The 19954-nt window shown below is 46.5% G+C and overlaps 2 protein-coding genes across 2 annotated transcripts; both read left to right on the forward strand.

Moving 5' to 3' along the window:
- Positions 1–331: 331 nt before the first annotated feature.
- On the forward strand, positions 332–6420 carry LOC116969036 (NACHT, LRR and PYD domains-containing protein 12-like). Its single transcript, XM_033016007.1, has 3 exons — positions 332–479; positions 561–629; positions 5601–6420. Exons 1-3 carry the CDS (start codon positions 425–427, stop codon positions 6311–6313), a joined length of 837 nt encoding a protein of 278 aa, XP_032871898.1. The 5' UTR covers positions 332–424; the 3' UTR covers positions 6314–6420.
- A 208-nt stretch (positions 6421–6628) lies between these two features.
- Positions 6629–7881, forward strand: LOC116969037 (NLR family CARD domain-containing protein 3-like). Its single transcript, XM_033016009.1, has 2 exons — positions 6629–7326; positions 7769–7881. Exons 1-2 carry the CDS (start codon positions 6650–6652, stop codon positions 7857–7859), a joined length of 768 nt encoding a protein of 255 aa, XP_032871900.1. The 5' UTR covers positions 6629–6649; the 3' UTR covers positions 7860–7881.
- The last annotated feature ends 12073 nt before the right edge of the window (positions 7882–19954 follow it).

Genomic DNA, 19954 nt, shown 5'->3' on the forward strand with positions numbered 1-19954 from the left:
CACAATGCCAGAGGAAGCTGGAAAAGCGGATAACATTAGGGATTTGAAAGTACATTCAGACAGATGAGTGGGTAGGAGGGGCTAATGGGGCTGTAGACCAAATGCAGGCAAATGGCCCTAGCTTACAATTGCAACTTGGTTGGCATGGACAATGTGGGCTGAATGGCCTGTCTCCGTGTGTTATACTACTCTATCACTCTACCACTTAAGGCACTGTGACTCCAGTAAATCCATCGCCAAGGTTGGCCGAGGGTTCCGTTTCCGTGCAGTACAGCTATATAACTCATCGTCTCTACGCTCTTCACAGCGAGTCATCAAACGCTCCAAGAGAGGAAGCCGTGCGGCCGGTTCCACACTTCTCCTCAACCTGGTGACTGAGAAAGAGCCGCGGGTCCGTAATCTGATATGGAAATGTTTCGTAAAAATGCACCACCTGCTCCCCAAACTGGAGGAGTTGCTGAAAGCAATGGGGGAAAAAAGTACAGGACATTTTTCTATATAGAATTTGATCTTTTTGTCACAATGCACCTCAGACTCATTCCACGAACTGATTCCAACAGGTTCTGATCTGATCGAATCGTTCAACAATGACATGAAGGCTTCCTCGGAACTATCTGCTCATCTGAAAGGTATTCAATTGCATGTTTTGTTTAGTTCAGGGATAGGGCATGGAAACATGACATTCTGCCCAGTGCGTACACGTCATCCATCGTTCACCTTTTCACGCTAGTCCTATTGTATCCCATGTTTATATCAACTTGCAGTCTAGGGACAATTTGCAGAGTTCCAATTAACCCACGTCTGTGCGGTGTGAGTGGAAAGTGAAGGACTCTTGGGGGGGGGGGGGGGGGGGGTTACGGGGAGAAGCTGCAAACTCCACATAAACAGCACCCGAGGTCAGGATCAAACCTGGGTCTCTGGCACTGTGAGGCGACTGGTCCTCCAGGTCTCCCAGCTTTCTCCAACCAGCCCCACTTTAAACAGCCTGAAGAGGTTTCCTGACATGACATATCTCATATCCTTGTTCTCCAGGGATGCTGCATGGCCTAATGAGTTACACCAGTACTATCCTATTTTTCTGTAAATCTGCAGTGTGAATTTGTGATTCTCAAACTGAATGTCCCGTGGGAGAATGCAGACCATATTATTTCTTCACCACTCTATCAACTTTGTCGGCACTTGGTCAGGGGTTATGAGTTTGCACTACAAGGATCAGTACATCAACACTGCTCAGCATTGTCAATAGACAACAGGTGCAGGAGTGGGCCCTTCGAGCCAACACCGCCATTCAATGTGATCATGGCTGATCATCCTCAATCAGTACCCCATTCCTGCCTTCTCCTCATATCCCCTGACTCCGCTATTTTTAAGAGCCCAATCTAGCTCTCTTGAAAGTATCCAGACAACCTGCCTCCACCGCCCTGAGCCACTCTGAGGCAGAGAATTCCACAGACTCACAACTCTGGGTGAAAAAGTGTTTAATCGTCTCTGTTCTAAATGGCTTGCCCCTTATTTTTAAACTGTGGCCCCAGGTTCTGGACTCTCCAACATTGGGAATATGTTTCTTGCTTCTTGCGTGTCCAAACCCTTAATAATCTTATATGTTTCAATAAGATCCCTTCTCATCCTAAATTCCAGAGTATACAAGCCCAGCCACTCCATTCTCTCAGCATATGACAGTCCCGTCATCCCGGGAATTAACCTTGTAAACCTACGATGCACTCCCTCAATAGCAAGAATGTCTTTCCTCAAATTTAAAGACCACAACTGCACACAATACTACAGGTGTGGGCTCACTAAGGCCCTGTACAACAATGGAAGGACCTCTTTGCTCCTATACTCAAATCTTCTTATTATGAAGGCCAACATGCTATTCACTTTCTTCACTGCCTGCTGTACCTGCATGCTTACTATTATTGATGAACAATGACCCCCAGGTCCCGTTGTACTTCCCCTTTTCCCAATTTGCACCATTTAGATAATAATCTGCCTTCCTGGTTTTGCCACCAAAGTGGATAACCTCACATTTATCCACATTAAACTTCATCTGCCATGCATCTGCCCACTTGCCCAACCTGTCCAAGTCATCCTGCATTCTCATAGCATCCTCCTCACAGTTCACACTGCCACCCAGCTTTGTGTCATCTTCAAATTTGCCAATGTTACTTGTAATTCCTTTATCTAAATCATTGATGTATATTGTAAATAGCTGCAGTCCCAGCACCGAGCCTTGCGGTACCCCACGAGTCGATGCCTGCCGTTCTGAAAGGGACCCGTTAATCCCTACGCTTTGTTTCATGTCTGCCAACCAATTTTCTATCCATGTCAGCAGCCTGATCTATTCCTCTCTTGATTGTATACACATTTATAAGATCACTCCTCGTCCTCCTGTGCTCAAGGAATAGAGTCTCAGCCTACTCAAACTCTCCCTATAGCTCAGACACTAAAGTCCAGGCAACATCCTCGTAACTCCTCTCTGTACCCTTTCCAGCTAGATAACATATTTCCTATAACATGTTCCGCAACTCCACCAATTTTGGTTGTGTCTGGAAATTTACGAAGCAGCCTATCTATATTTACAGCCAAGTCATTTTCATACATCATAAACAGCAAAGTTCCAAGCACAGTTCACTGCGGACTCCACCAATCACATACATCCAGCCCGAATAACTCCCTTCCAACGCATCTATCTGTCCTGCATCAGTAAAACAGTTCTGAATACAATTGAACAATTCACCGTGAATATAGTGAATCTTAATCTTCTATATCATCCGGCGATGATGGGGTTTATTAAATGCATGTCAAAAGTCCATGTAGAAAACATCCACTGTCCGTCTCTCAACGATCACCTACATTACCTCCTCAAAAACACAGTTTTTCATATGACATGACCTGGCGTGAAGAAAGATTCTAAGGGGAGTAGGAGGCAACTGTGGCTGACAAGAGAAGTTAGGGATAGAATAAAACTAAAAGAAAAGATGTATAACACAGCAAACAGTAGCCGGAAGCCAGAGGATTGGGAAACTTTCATAGGACAACAGAAGGAAACAAAACGGGCAATACGGGCTGAAAAGATGAAGTACGAAGGAAGCTGGCCAGGAATATAAAGAAGGACAGTAAAAGCTTCTTTAGATATGTTAAGGGAAAAAGAGTAGCAAAGTCAAATGTGGGTCCCTTGAAGGCAGACATGGGTGAAATTATTATGGGCAACAAGGAAATGGCACAAGAGTTGAATAGGTACTTCGGATCTGTCTTCACTAAGGAAGACGCAAACAATCTACCAGATGTACTGGAGGACAGAGGATCTAAGGGGGTAGAGGAACTGAAAGACATTTTCATTAGGTGAGAAATAGTATTGGGTAGGCTAATGGGACTGAAGAATGATAAATCCCCAGGGCCTGATGGTCTGCATCCCAGGGTCCTCAGGGAGATGGCTCTAGAAATAGTGGACGCATTGGTGATCATTTTCCAATGTTCAATAGATTCAGGATCAGTTCCTGTGGATTGGAGGATAGCTAATGTTATCGCACTTTTCAAGAAAGGAGCGAGAGAGAAAACAGGGAATTACAGACCAGTTAGCCTGACTTCGGTGGTGGGAAAGATGTTGGAGTCAATTAGTAAAGAGGTAATAATGGGGCATTTGGATAGCAGTAAAAGGATTAGTCCAAGTCAACATGGACTTATGAAAGGGAAATCATGCTTGACTAATCTTCTGGAATTTTTTGAAGATGTGAAAATGGATGAAGCGGTGCCAGTGAATGTAGTGTATATAGACTTTCAGAAAGCCTTTGATAAGGTCCCGCACGGGAGACTGGTGACTAAAATTAGAGCACACCGTATTTACAGCCAAGTAGGGTGTTGACATGGATAGAAAATCGGTTGGCAGACAGGAAGCAAAGAGCAGGAGTGAATGGGTCCTTTTCAGAATGGCAGGCAGTGGCGAGTGGAGTGCCGCAAGGCTCGGTGTTGTGGTCGCAAATGTTTACCATATATATTAATGATTTGGAAGAAGGAATTGGGAGCAACACTAGCAAATTTGTGGATGACACAAAGCTGGGTGGCAGTGTGAACAGGATGTTAGGAGGTTGCAGGGTGACCTGGACAGGTTGAGTGAGTGGGCAGGTGCGTGGCAGATGCAATATAATATAGATAAATGTGAGGTTATCCACTTTGGCGGCGAAAACAAGGGGGCAGATTATTATCTCAATGGGGTTAGGTTAGGTAAGGAGGATGTGCAGCGAGAGGGTGTCCTTGTACACCAGTCACTGAAAGTTGGCGTGCAGTTACAGCAGGCAGTGAAGAGAGCTAATGAAATGTTGGTCTTCATAACAAGAGGATTTCATTATAGGAGTAAAGAGGTTCTTCTGCAGTTGTACAGGGCCCTGGTGAGACCACACCCAGAGTATTGTGTACAGTTTTGGTCTCCTAATTTGAGGAAGGGCATCCTTGGAATTGAGGCAATGTAGCATAGGCTCACGAAATTGATCCCTGGGATGGCGGGACTGTCATATGAGGAAAGATTGAAAAGACTAAGCTTGTATTCACTGGAGTTTAGAAGGATGAGGGGGGGGGGGGGGATCTTATAGAAACATAAAAATTATAAAAGGACTGGTCAAGCTAAATGCAGGAAAAATGTTCCCAATGTTGGGCGAGTCCAGAACCAGGGGCCACAGTCTTAGAATAGAGGGGAGGCCATTTAAGACTGCGGTGAGAAAAAACTGTTTCACCCAGAGTTGTGAATTTGTGGAATTCCCTGCCACAGAGGGCAGTGGAGCCCAAGTCACTGGATGGATTTAAGAGCAAGTTTTGATAGAGCTAGACAGAGTTAGAGATCTTGGAGATTGTGGAATCAAGGGATATGGGGAGAAGGCAGGCACGGGTTATTGATTGGGGACGATCAGCCATGATTATAATGAATGGTGGTGCTGGCTCGGAGGGCTGAATAGCCTCCTCCTGCACCTATTTTCTATGTTTCGCTGACTTTCCCTAGTAGTCATATTCTATTCCAAATCATATTCAAACAATCCCTCTCCAATGGCTTCCCAACCACAGACGAGGTTCATTTCCTGGTTCATCTCTACTTTCTTCCTTGAACAAAGGAACAACCCTGGGTATTCTCCAGTCCTCTGCGATTATGGGGAGACAGGTCATTGATAATGTTAAACATTGGAAGTACACTATCTAATGAATGACGGCACGCTGGAATAACTCGCACTACCCGCTTTCTGGGAAACTCTTTCCTTCCCGCGTTGATTACTCTTGAATTTAGAGTTGTAGCGATAGATTTATACTGTCACACAGCACGGAAACAGGATCTTCGATCTAATTTGTACTTACCGACCAAAATGCCCCATTTAAGCTCTCCCGACCAGCCGCGATTGCCCAATATTCCTCTAAACCTTTCCAATCCATGTACTTGTCAAATACTATTTTTCCAATTTTGTTCTGCTTAGTTGACCAATAAACAACAATAACTATCAGATAACATATAATCAATAACACAGTCAACTAATAACCATAATATTAGAATTCGTGAATGTGTTTTTCTTTGCGTGATGAATCTAATTTCAAGACCTCTTGTTTATCTCACCTGATAAAAGATGTTCAGCAGAAGCACATGGAGACATTGAAGGCACAGACTGAAATACTGAGCGTGAACACCATCCTGATGAAGGAGAAGGTTAAGGTTTTCCAGCTGCTTGATCGATACGCCAAGCTCACGGTCATCTCCACTGTTCGAGATCGGACACTGGTGGAACATGAGCTGCTGGCAAGAGGCCGGTACCATGAAGAGTGGAGAGAGGAACATCTCGGGGGAGAGTTTGAAAAAATCCGAACTGATCAGTTATTCCAGAACGTTTCGGCGAGCAAATCCAAATCTGGGAATTCGTCTGCCGTGGCCGGAGTCCCGGGGATCGGAAAAACAACAATGGTGCAAAAGATTGTTCATGACTGGGCCACGGGGAAAATATACCAACAATTCCAGTTTGTCTTCAGTTTCAAATTCCGGGATTTAAACACAATTAAAGACAGAATAAACCTGAGGGAACTGATTCTGGAGCAATATCCTTACTTTGAGAATATGCTGCGGGAGGTCTGGAAGAACCCAGAGGGATTGCTGTTTATATTCGACGGTCTGGATGAATTCAAGGGCAGAATCGATTTTGCTGACAGTCGGAGAGACACCGAACCTAAGCACCAGTGCCCAGATCCCGAGTGGTGGTGTGAAGTGTCTGACATTGTGTACAGTTTAATCCAGCACAAGCTGCTCCCAGGGTGTTCAGTGCTAGTGACCCTGCGTTACATTTACTGAAAAAGGCAGCGATCAGTGTCTGGGCTGAAATCCTGGGATTTGTTGGTGAGGAACGGAAGGAATATTTCACCAGGTATTTTGAAGATCAGACGGTGGCAGCAGCTGTTTAAAAAACACGTGAAGGAGAACGAGATCCTGTACACCATGAGCTACAACCCCTCCTACTGCTGGATCCTTGGCCTGACACTGGGCCCCTTCTTCACACAAACACACCGGGGCCCGCAGCAAGTTCCCAAGACCATCACCCAACTATATTGCTACTTTATTTACAACATCCTGAAAAACCACGGCCGTGAGATTGAGAGCTCCCGTGAGGTGTTACTGAGGGTTGGTCAGATGGCCTTCACTGGAGTGGCTGAGAAGAACATTGTGTTCACAGATGAAGATTTGATCAAAAACAATCTACAGCCTTCCCAGTTCCTGTCCGGGTTCCTGATGGAACTTTTGGAAAGAGAGGGTTCAGCCCGGAGCGTGGTGTACACCTTCCCGCACCTCACCATCCAAGAGTTTGTAGCCGCACTCGCGCAATTCATGTCTTCAGATCGCGGGGATATCAAGACACTCCTCTTTGAAGCCCATGGCATGACAGACGGCCGATTTGAAGTATTTCTCCGTTTTGTCGCTGGTCTCTCCTCCCCACGGGCAGTTTGGATCCTGGGGGAGTTTCTGGGTAAATTCCCTAATCAAACAATCTGCCGAGTGATTGACTGGGTGAAGGAGGAGGTTAAACGCCGGGCTGGAAACACAAGGAGTGAAGCTGGTAAACGGAGCCTCCTGAACACGCTGCACTACCTGTTTGAGTCTCAGAATCCTCTACTGGCTCAGCAGACACTGGGATATGTGGAAACACTTTCATTCCATGGACTGGGACTGACCCCGATTGACTGTGCGGTCCTGTCTCATGTCATCAGGCCCTGTGATACAATCAAACACCTCGATCTGGAGAGCTGCAGCATTCAGTGTGAAGGTCTCCAGCGGCTGGGACCGGCTCTGCACAAGTGTCAGGAATTGAGGTAACTGGCCGTTTGACACTAACACTGAACTGTAAAATTGTTTCACTATTTTGTAATTCCATCCAGCACCCCTTCTATGGGGCCGAGCGGGCGACACTGTGCACAGGGGGGGGGGGGGGCACCCCACCTATTTTACCCTCTCTTCCCCCGGGTCGCCGGTGGTCGTCTCCACTCCCCCCCCATCTCCCCCGGGTCACCGGTGGTCGACCACTTCCCCCGGGTCGCGTGTTGCCTGCCGCCGTTCTGTGCACACGGAACATTTCCCGGTCGTCGGTCGGGGAATGAGAATAAATGGTGAAAGTCATCAAACACCACATCCACAGAGATTTGTTCAATAATGTGCTGAAGTGTTTCCATAAATATCCGTTTGGGAGAAGTTATCTATCTCAGCCTCGCCGGGGTTTGTATCCATTTGTTTCATACTCTGTCTGTTTGTGTTTAGACTGGGACGCAATGACCTGGGTGATTCCGGAGTGAAACTGGTGTCTGCGGCTTTGAGGAACCCGGGCTGTACAATACAGATGCTGTGGTAAGTCCCAGATTGTGAGAGATTGTGTTTACACTCACTGGGTGTCTGACACTGAACATTAATATGATCAGTAATTGTGTCACTGATAAATATTGGGGATTTGCACCGTCTCCTGTCTGTGTCCCTCACCCTCCCTCTCTCTCATCTCCAGGCTGCAACGTGTTGGTCTCACAGATTCTGGAGCCGAGGATCTCGCCTCCGCTCTCAGTACAAACCACACGGTGACGAAGCTGAACCTGAGTGAGAATAAATTGGGAGATTCCGGAGTGAAACTGGTGTCTGCGGCTCTGAGGAACCCGGACTGTAAAATACAGACACTATTGTAAGCCCCAGACTGTGAGAGATTGTGTTTACACTCACTGGGTGTCTGACACTAATATGATCAGTAATTGTGTCACTGATAAACACTGAGGATTTGCACCATCGCCTGTCTCTTTGTGTCACTCACCCTCTCTCTCTCTCTCTCAACTCCAGGCTGAACCGTGTCGGTCTCACAGATTCTGGAGCCGAGGATCTCGTCTCCGCTCTCAGTACAAACCACACGGTGACGCAGCTGTACCTGGAAGATAATAAACTTGGAGATTCCGGAGTGAAACCGGTGTCTGCGGCTCTCAGGAACCCGGACTGTAAAATACAGATACTGGGGTAAGTCCTAGACTTTGAGAGATTGTGTTTACACTCACTGGGTGTCTGACACTGAACATTAATATGATCAGTGATTGTGTCACTGATAAACACTGAGGATTTGCACCGTTTCCTGTCTCTCTCTCACTCACCCTCACTCTCATCTCCAGGCTGGACAGTCCAGAAATCAGAGATGCAATGGGACTTGGGAGTATTGGTGCAGGATTCCCAAAAGTTAATAGTCAAAAGAAATAGGTGCAGGAGTAGGCCATTCGGCCCTTCAAGCTAGCATCGCCATTTAATGGGATTATGGCTGATCATCCCCAATCAGTACCCTGTTCCTGTCAAGATAAAGGAACCACATTCCCTCATGCCTGTATGAGCACAGGAGATGCATTTGAGCGTTAAAGCACCTTGCCAAGCCCGGGGAAAAGGCCATAAAATGGATTTTCTGCCTTGCCGAGAATGCATTTTAGGCTCCACAAGGGCCTGCAAAAGTGCAGAAGGCATTCCCTCAAATCTGTATGAAATCGGGAGATGTATTTCAGCTTAAAAGGAGTTAGCTGGACCTTGCAAAAGGCCAAAAATTGCATTTTACAGCCTAGCAGAAAATGTTTTTAACTGGCACAAGGCCCCAAAAAAGCCTACAGACCAGTCCGTCATGTCTGTATGAAGTCAGGAGATGTATTTGAGCTTAAAAGCGGCTTGCTAGACCTGTCACTCTCTGTGTCCCTCACCCTCACCCTCACTCTCTCTCATCTCCAGGCTGAACCGTGTCGGTCTCACAGATTCTGGAGCCGGGGATCTCACCTCCGCTCTCAGTACAAACCACTCACTGACGAAGCTGTGGCTGGGTGATAATAAACTTGGAGACTCCGGAGTGAAACTGGTGTTTGCGGCTCTGACGAACCCGGACTGTAAAATACATACACTGGGGTAAGTCCCAGACAGTGAGATATTGTGTTTACACTCACTGGGTATCTGACACTGAACATTAATACGATCAGTAATTGTGTCACTGATAAACACTGGGGATTTGCACCGTCTCCTGACTCTCTGTGTCCCTCTCACTCTCACTCTCTCTCGTCTCCAGGCTGGATGGTGTTGGTCTCACAGATTCTGGTGCCGAGGAACTCGTCTCCGCTCTCAGTACAAATACTTCGCTGACGGAGCTGTACCTGACACAGAACTCCCTCACAGACCAATCTGTCCCCGCTCTCCACCGCCTCATACTGGCCCTCCCCAGACTGAACTGGATCAGGTGAGTGTTTGTGTTAATGTTTAATGTGATAAAATATCAGCAGATCCGTGGGCTTCTTTCTCCTGTGATTTTGTTCAATAGACAATAGGTGCAGGAGTAGGCCATTTGGCCCTTCGAGCCAGCACCGCCATTCAATGTAATCATGGCTGATCATCCCCAATCAATACCCCGTTCCTGCCTTCTCCCCATATCCCGACTCCGCTATTTTTAAGAGCCCTATCTAGCTCTCTCTTGAAAGCATCCAGAGATCCTGCCTCCACCGCCCTCTGAGGCAGAGAATTCCACAGACTCGCCACTCTCTGTGAGAAAAAGTGTTTCCTCGTCTCTGTTCCAAATGGCTTACTCCATATTCTTAAACTGTGGCCCCTGGTTCTGCACTCCCTCAACTGTAAGTGTTGTTGAAATATTAACCCCATTCTCTGTTACTGACACTGTTTCATCTGTTTATTTCATCTTTATTCCTCGATTTATTTCAGGCTGGGGGCGAATAAGTTCAGTCCGACCGGGAAGAAGGAACTGAGGTCGATGCAGGAATCCAGATGCAGACTGAGAGTGGTCGTGTGAACATCTCGGGTGTAAACGTCACCGCCCTGGGGACGGGAATAATGTTGTCCGATTCCCCGCCCTCCCCTTGAAACGGCCGCCCTCCCCTTGAAACGGCCGCCCTCCCCTTTAATCGGCCGCACTCCACTTTAAACGGCCCCCTCTCCTTTAAACCCCGACACTTCCCGTGCCTTCTGGGCTGTGGCGTGAGAGGTGGCCCTGCCTGCTGTCACGTGACCCGGGTACGCGGCGCTGCTACAGATGCCGGATATCCGTTGCTGCCTGCCCTCCAGTGGGGGATGGGGGAATTGCAGCGGGGACCTGCAGGATCCCAGATATGACTTTATCATTAGCGGCCCCCGCTCTTGCTGCGGGTTGATGGTGACAACTGTATCCATTTGGCGGAGAAGATTAAACATGACTGGTGGATTCCACGGCGGGGCATCGGAGATGTCCTCATTCTTCAGGGAACGGGGGTTCTCCTCTTCTACAGATGAGGCTCTCACCAGGGTCTCTTCAATAACCCGTGACTGCTCTCACTCTCCATCCCCCTACTCGTAACACGGGCAGAGTCCCCCTTGTCCTCACCATCCACCCTACCAGCTGTCACATGCAACAGATAATCCTCCGACATTTTCGCCACCTCCAACGGGATCCAACCACCGGCCACATCTTCCCATCTCCTCCCGTTTCGGCTTCCCGCAGAGACCGCTCCCTCCGTAACTACCTGGTCAATTCGTCCCTTCCCACCCAAAACACACCCTCCCCTGGTACTTTCCCTTGCAACCGCAGGAAATGCTACACAAATGTCACTTTACCTCCCCCCTCGGCTCCATCCAAGGACCCAAGCAGTCTTTCCAGGTGGCAAAGGTTCACCTGCACCTCCTCCAACCTACTGCATCTGCTGCTCAAGGTGTCAGCTGCTCTACATCGGTGAGACCAAGCGTAGGCTTGGCGATCGCTTCGCCCAACACCTCTCCTCGGTTCACAACAACCAACCTGATCTCCTGGTGGCTCAGCACTTCAAGTCCCTCTCCCATTCCCAATCCGACCATACTGTTCTGGGCCTCCTCCATGGCCAGAGTGAGGCCCACTGTAAATTGGAGGAGTAGCACCTCATATTTCGCTTGGGCAGTTTATACCCCAGCGGTATGAACATTGATTTCTCCAATTTCAGGTAATCCATGCTTTCTCCTCCCCTTCCCAGCTCTCCCTCTGCCCACTGTGTCCATCTCTTACTTTCTTCTCCCCCCCCCCCCTCTGAAGAAGGGTCTCGACCCGAAACGTCGCCTATTTCCTTTGCTCCATAGATGCTGCCTCACCCGCTGAGTTTCTCCAGCATTGTTGTCTACCTGGTGGAAAGCAAGGATGTAAGACTGTAAAGAGAAGTTGATCACCTATTAATTATGCCAAAAATGTAAAATGCGCATAGAACTATTGTGTTGCCAGTGTTTTGAAAATTTGCTAGCGATGTGAATCATTGAAACACTTTGGGTTGCACCACACCCTGAATATAATGGCGTGTTTGAGACCACTGTTCGGGATATTCTTTGAGACTGCACCGTAATGATAGAGAGATGTGTAGATTGGTTACTCCTTACTAACCAATTGTAGTGCTTGTTAATAGATGCTCCGCCTACTATGTGGGTTATATTATCAGAAGTCTGTTTAAGTAATTAGCAAAGATACTGGAGCGGACCAAGATAGACCACTCCTGCAAAACCCAATGGACTAACGTGTAATATGCAACGGAGCGTAACTATCGCCATTTCAGTAAGCCCGACCCGACTTCACTTATGCCTCTCGCAGTGTAATCAGCGTTGCGGGGGAACAATTTGTGCTTACTATGTTTATAGTATGTTTATAGTATCTTTGCTTGCACACTATGTAATATGTTTATTGGTAATTAGTCGGAGTAGCTGCTAGCTTACTGTAACACCATGCAGATGAATACTGTGAGTGAGTGGACTTTAATAAACATCTGTTGTACCTTGACGTGTGTAAGACTCGAATCATTACAAGCAGTACAGCACAAGAATGGACCTTCGCCCACAATATGTGTGCATGAAAAGATTTGCGTATCGGCTGAAATTACCCACTCATCCATTCCTCTCCCTACCTTGTACTCTTGCTCACTGAAATATCTCTCGTATGCTAGAACGAAGACGACATTCTCCACCGCCCCTTGGATTGCCTCTTCCAGCCTCTTGCGGTAATGATTTGTCAATTCCAGCAGCTGCGAATCATCACACCTTTCCAGGAGCTCCGTCATCGAAGACATTGGAGGAGCTGTGATGAATCAACATAACATAATTATTAAGAATTGTCTGTTTTCCTCCACAGATAGCTTTCACCACCCCACTCTGCTAAAATGCAGACCACATGACGGAGATGAGGCGCTCCGATCAGCGGGTTGCTGTCAGGCCACTGTCTACCCACACCCTGCACGGAGGGAGACCCGGCTGCAATCCTCGGCTTGCCCTGACAATGGTCCCCAGGCTGTTGCTGTAACTTATTCGCTGCGGCATCTAAACAATGCGCTAACTCACAACATTTGTCCCGCTCCCATTGTTCAGTCCCACGGGTGCCTTCTCTTCTTGATTCTGGATGGACACAATGTCAACACCTTTTGACAGAATACACTGTTACGACATTAAACTCGACTTATTCTCACACTTTACCTTTAGGGTTAGCATTCAGAGTTCAGAGGTACAGTATGTAAACGGGCCCTTCGGCCCAGCGAGACCACGCCAATCGTCAATCGATCACCCGCTCACACTACTTTTATGTTATCTTGCGTTCTGCGTATTAAAGGCAAATTTACAGAGAGCAATTGATGTTCATGCCAGCATGCCTTAGGGATATGGGAGGAAACACACGCCGTCATAGGAAAAACATGCAAACTTCACACAAACAGTGGCCGTGGATAGAATCTCAGCATGAGATTTCTCAGCATGTAACAATAGTTTCAGAGAAAACATCCAACGTCCGCAATGAAATAGTTTGTGAAAATAAGGACTATGTCCCCACACAGGCCGCAACTCACCAATGGAAGGATCTTTCAGCAGTCTGATAACATCATAATAAGAATGCACAAGATTCACAGCAACATGGTCCTATACATTCAGAACTGGTTTATTGAGAAGGCAAAGGGTTGTTCTTCTGGCTGTGGGTCTGTGGCAATACTGGGGTGCACAGCTGTAAGCTGAAGGGTGGAATTCAAAGGGGAAGTGCAGGTGAAGTTAGTTTATACGTAGAGGATGATGGGTGCCTGGAACACGCTGCCAGGTGTGGTGGTTGAGGCATATACCATAGTTGCATTTCAGCTTTTTGATATGCAGGGAATGGAGATATATGGATTGTGTGAAGGCAGTGGAGATGAGTTTCATTTGGCATCGGTCCACATGGACATTGTGGACCACAATACCTTTCCTGTGCTGTAGATTACTGTGCTGTATCTACCTTGTTGATATACGTACAACATGGCCACGCATTATTTTCCATTTGGCCTTGTTACTTCAAACATGTCTCTTGCATCCTGTAATCTTAATGATATAATGCAATTGTATTTAATGGTTTGTTTTCATCTTTCATTCTAATGTCGACATTTTCAGATTATTTCTCTCTCGCTATGTGGCAGAATCACAGTCACACCGCACAGACAGACATGCTTCCAACAGACGCAGATGTGTCGACCAACCTGCCCTATCTGAGCCAGCCCTGTTTGTCCATGTTTGCCATTATCACTCCAAACCTTTCTTGCCCATGTACCTGCCCAAATGTCACTAAAACCATGTTATTGGCAACACAATAGATAATTGGTGCAGGAGTAAGCCATTTGGGCCTTCGAGCCAGCACCGCCATTCAATGTGATCATGGCTGATCATCCCCAATCAGTACCCCGTTCCTGCCTTCTCCCCATATCCCCTGACGCCGCTATTTTTATTAGCCCTATCTAGCTCTCTCTTGAAAGCATCCAGAGAACCTGCTTCCAACGCCATCTGAGGCAGACAATTTCACAGTCTCACCACTCTCTGTGAGAAAAAGTGTTTCCTCATCTCCGTTCTAAATGGCTTACTCCTTATTCTTAAAATGTGGCACTGGTTCTGGACTCCCCCAACATCGGGAACATGTTTCCTGCCTCTAGCCTGTCCAAGCCCTTAACAATTTTACATGTTTCAGGTACCCTCTCATCCTTCTAGACTCCAGAGTGTACAAGCCCAGCCGCTCCATTCTCTCAGCATATGACAGTCCCACCATCCCGGGAATGAACCTTCTAAACCTATGCTGCACTCCCTCAATAGCAAAAATGTCTTTCCTCAAGTTAAGGGACCAACACTGCACACAATACTCCACTGGGGCTCTGTTCAACTGCATAAGTACCTCTTTGCTCCTATATTTTATTCCTCTTGTTATAAAGTCCAACAAGCCATTGGCTTTCTTCACTGCCTGCGGTACCTGTATGCTTATTTCAATAGATTGATGTACAACGGCCCCCAGATCCCGTTGTACTTCTCCTTTTCCCAACTTGACGCCATTTAGATAGTAATCTGCCTACCCGTTTTTGCTACCAAAGTGGATAACCTCACATTTATCCGCATTAATCTTCACCTGCCATGCATCTGCCCAACCTGTCCATGTCACCCTGCATTCTCATAGCATCCATCCTACTCACAGTTCACACTGCCACCCAGCTTTGTGTCATCTGCAAATTTGCTAATGTTACTTTGAATCCCTTCATCCAAATCATTGATGTATATTGTAAATAGCTGCGGTCCCAGCACCGAGCCTTGCGGTACCCCACTGGTCACTGCCTGCCATTCTGAAAGGGACCCGTTAGTCCCTAGTCTTTGTTTCCTGTCTGCCAACCACTTCTCTATCCATGTCAGCACTCTAGTCCCAATACCATGTGCCCTAATTTTGCCCACTAATCTTCTATGTGGGACCTTACAAATGCTTTCTGAAAGTCCAGGTACACTACATCCACTGGCTCTCCCTTGTCCATCTCCTAGTTACCATCTTCAAAAAATTCCAGAAGACTAGTTAAGCATGATTTCCGCTTTGTAAAACCATTCCCCTAGTGTGTGTGTGTGTGTGTGGGATGGTGTTAGTGTGTGGGGATCGTTGGTCGGCATGGGATCGGTGGGCCGAAGGGCCTGTTTCTGCGCTGTATCTCTAAACTAAACTAATTTTGCCCACTAATCTCAAATGTTTTCTGCACATTCCATATAACCACCTCCCTCTGTGCCCAAAGTCTTTTTTTTAAAGGGGAATGGAACCAAGAACTAGACGACAGATTTAAGAAGAGAGCGGAAGAACTTTGCACAATCCGAAGGGCATCTCCCTGTCAAGGCTGGTGAGAGAATGGCATTGAAGAGCTTCAAGATAGGGCTGTGGATATACAGGGAATCTGGGGAATATTGATTTGAAAGATACACAATAGAAACAGGGTCTTCAGTTGTTCGACTCCACTTACTTGTGACTTTGAGGATAGATCGCAGCGGGGATGTAAACGGAAAAGTAAATAACGACAATCTTTAAAAAAGAAAGGAGAGAGAATATTTACATTAAACAATTAATTTTTTACAAAATTGCTTATTTTTCAATTTTCAAATCCCCACTGATCTTTCCTTCCTATTTTCTTTTTCAAACTTTGTCGTTATTTACTTTTCTGTTTATATCCCCGCTGCAATCTATCCCCAAATTCAAAAGGTAAATATAGGAGCAAATTCAAATTGTAAATGTAAGAAAAGCAATTTCAGTCTAAATTTCAGTGTCTGGGTTGGACAGGCTAGATGCAGGAAGATTGTTCCCGATGCAGGTCAAGTCCAGAACAAGGGGTCACAGTTTAAGGATAAGGGGGAAATCTTTTCGGACAGAGATGAGAAAAAAAAATTTTCCCCACACAGAGAGTGGTGGAATTATCTGCCACAGAAGGTAGTTGAGGCCAGTTAATTGGCTATATTTAAGAGGGAGTTAGATGTGGCCCTTGTGGCTAAAGGGATCAGGGGGTATGGAGAGAAACATAGAAACATAGAAACATAGAAAGTAGGTGCGAGAGTAGACCACCAGGTCCGTCGAGCCCGCACCGCCATTCGCTCATGGCTGAACACTAAACAGACACACTTACCCACAAACAGTAGACACAAGACACAGAACACAAGACACTACCCTCCCCTTTATACCGCTATCACCCCTCTCCACCCCAAGAACCTCGCGATCTCCTGGGGGAGGCAAAAAACCGGATAAAAACCCAGGTCCAATTCGGGAAAAAAATCCGGGAAATTCCTCTCCGACCCCAATCCAGGCGATCGACACTTGTCCAGGAGATCACTCAGGTCTTACTATACTAACCATACCTAGGTCCATATCCCTGCCCTCTCCCCGTAGCCCCTTATCCCCTTGGCAGCTAAAAAACCTCTATTTTAGTCTTAAATATATTTAAAGTTTCTGCTTCCACTGCTCCCTGGGGCAGTGAATTCCATAAATTAACCACCCTCTGGGTGAAGAAGTTCTTCCTCATCTCAGTTTTAAAAGAGCCCCCCCTTATTCTGCAACTATGTCCCCTAGTTCTAGTTTCCCCGATCATTGGGAACATCCTCGGTGCATCCACCCGATCAAGGCCCCTCACGATCTTATATGTTTCAATGAGATCGCCTCTCATTCTTCTAAACTCCAAAGAGTAGAGTTCCAGCCTACTTAACCTTTCCTCATATGTCAATCCCCTCATTGCAGGAATTAATCTTGTAAACCTTCGCTGCACTGCCTCCAGGGCTAGTACATCCTTTCTTAAGTATGGACCCCAGAACTGTACACAGTATTCCAAATGTGGTCTCACTAATACTGTGTACAGCTGCAGCAAGACCTCCGTGTTTTTATACTCAATCCCCCTAGCAATAAAGGCCAAAACTCCATTGGCCTTCCTGATTGCTTGCTGCACCTGCATACTAACTTTTAGTGATTCATGTACTAATACCCCTAGATCCCTTTGCGTTGCATTACAACGCAGCTCCTCCTCATTTAGAAAATAACTTGCCCTATCATTTTTTTTCCCAAAGTGAATGACTTCACATTTATTAGTATTAAATTTCATCTGCCAAGTTGTTGCCCACTCACCTAGCTTATCTATATCCTTTGCAGACTCTTCCTATCCTCCTCATCCCCTACTTTTTCCTCCCATTTTTGTATCGTCCGCAAATTTTGATATATTACACTTGGTTCCCTCCTCCAAATCATTTATATAAATTGTGAACAACTGGGGTCCCAGCACCGACCCTTGCGGAACCCCGCTAGTTACCGGTTGCCATCCCGAGTATGAACCATTTATCCCCCACTCTCTGCTTCCTATTTGTTAGCCAATCCTCTACCCATGCTAATATATTACCCCAATCCCATAATTTTTATTTTTAGCAATAGTCTCTTATGTGGCACCTTGTCAAAGCCTTTTGGAAGTCCAAGTATACCACATCCACCGGTTCCCCTTTATCCACCCGGGTTGTTACTTCCTCAAAGAATTCGAGCAGATTCGTTAAACAGGACTTCCCCTTCACAAAACCATGCTGGTTCTGTCCGATGAAGTCATGGTTTATCCAAGTGCCCCGGTAGTGTTTCTTTAATAATTGTCTCTAACATTTTACCCACCACCGATGTTAGACTAACCGGTCTATAGTTACCCGCCTTCTGTTTACCTTCCTTTTTTAAATATAGGTGTTACATTGGCCATTTTCCAATCCACTGGGACCGTTCCTGCCTCCAGGGAGTTTTGGAAAATATCACCAATGCATCCACAATCCCACCGCTATCTCCCTCAAGACCCTTGGATGTAATCCATCAGGCCAGGGGATTATCCTCCTTCAGTCTCATTAATTTCCCTAATACCACCGCCTTGGTGATCTTAATAGTATTTAGCTCCTCCATTCCTACCGCCCCTGTTTATCCAGCGTTGGAATATTTTTGTGTCTTCTAGGTGAAGACTGATACAAAATACTCGTTTAAATGCCTTTGCCATTAGAGAAGGCAGGTACAGGATACTGAGTTGGATGATCAGCCCATGATCATATTGAATGGCGGTGCAGGCTCGAAGGGCCGAATTGCCTCTACTCCTGCATCTATTGTCTATGTTTCTAAATCAAATAAGTGCAAACGTTTTTAAAAACGATTATGCAATCATATTTTCTAAAATAATGAATCAAATATAAAAACGTTTTGAAATAATAATATGTTTTGTTTATAGGGACAGTGCCGGACGGACTTGAGACGGAAATTAGCCTACTGATTGGCTACATATCACAATTTTGCATGTAAATATGCGAATTGATAATATATCAATGTAGCCATTTGCATGTAAATATATTGTGCAAATTTGTGATATGTAGCCAATCAGTAGCTAATTTCCGTTCTAGTCCCAGGCAAAGGTAGGTGAATGTGTCTTGCCCATGGAGTACAATGACAGTACACACTCCAAGCTGGATTCGAACCGGCCACCTTCAGGTTGCCAGCCGAACACTTAGCCCATTGCGCCATTTGTCGCCCATAAAAAGAATAAAGAAAGCGTTTGGTTTACCTTTTGAAAATGGTTTAAATCGAAATAATGAATTGAAAAATATAAAAGATTTTCAAAACAGCAACAAAAAGCAGTGTTTTTTATCGACAATGAATGTGAACGTTGTTGTGGAGAATGAATGCTTTTCACTCGACATCGCCGTCTACATCTCTCCGCGACTCTCAGTCTGAGGAGATCTCAAGCCGCGAATCGTCGCCCATTCCTTCTATCCAGAGATGCTGCCCAAAGATCTTCTGCTCTGCTATAGGATCTTTGATGCTGCCCGTCCCGCTGAGTTGCTGCAGCATTTTGTAGTCTGCCCCCCCCTTGAGGTTTTATCTCAGGTTTGCAGCCTCTGCAGCTGCTGTGATTGTTCCCCCCTCCCCCCTCGCCCCCCCATCGCCCCCCCCTCCACCCCCCCCCCCCCCCTCCCCCCCTCGCCCCCCCCTCGTCCCCCCCCCCCACCAAGTTTTATAGAGAGCTCTGCTATAAGATCTTTGGGGTGACGTAGTTCGGGCGGGAACGCGCGCGCGCATCGTCGACAGTTGGGTCTGACGAGATGTTGTGGAATGCGCGGGCTGAATAGGAAACATAGAAAATTAGGTGCAGGAGTAGGGCCATTCGGCCCTGCGAGCCTGCACCGCCATTCAATATGATCATGGCTGAGCATCCAACTCAGTATCCTGTACCTGCCTTCTCCTCCATACCCCCTGATCCCTTTAGCCTCAGAGGGCCACATCTACTCCCTCTTAAATATAACCAATGAATCTGGCCTCAACTACTTTCTGCGGCAGAGAATTCCACAGATTCACTACTCTCTGTGTGAAAAAAGTTTTCCTCATCTCGTTCGTAAAAAGATTTCCCCCTTATCCTTAAAACTGTGGCCCCTTGTTCTGGATTTCTCCAACATCGGAACAATCTTCCTGCATCTAGCCTGTCCAAAACCCCGTTAAGAATTTTGTAAGTTTCTAGTAAGATCCCCCCTCATCTTCTACATTCTAGCGAGTTATAACCGAGTCTATCCAGTCTTTCTTCATATGAAGGTCCTGACATCCCAGGAATCAGTCTGGTGGCCTTCTCTGTACTCCCTCTATGGCAAGAATGTCTTTCCTCAGATTAGGAGACCAAA

The sequence above is a fragment of the Amblyraja radiata genome, assembly GCF_010909765.2.
Source record: "Amblyraja radiata isolate CabotCenter1 chromosome 42 unlocalized genomic scaffold, sAmbRad1.1.pri SUPER_42_unloc_2, whole genome shotgun sequence".
Classification (NCBI taxonomy): Eukaryota; Metazoa; Chordata; class Chondrichthyes; order Rajiformes; family Rajidae; genus Amblyraja; species Amblyraja radiata.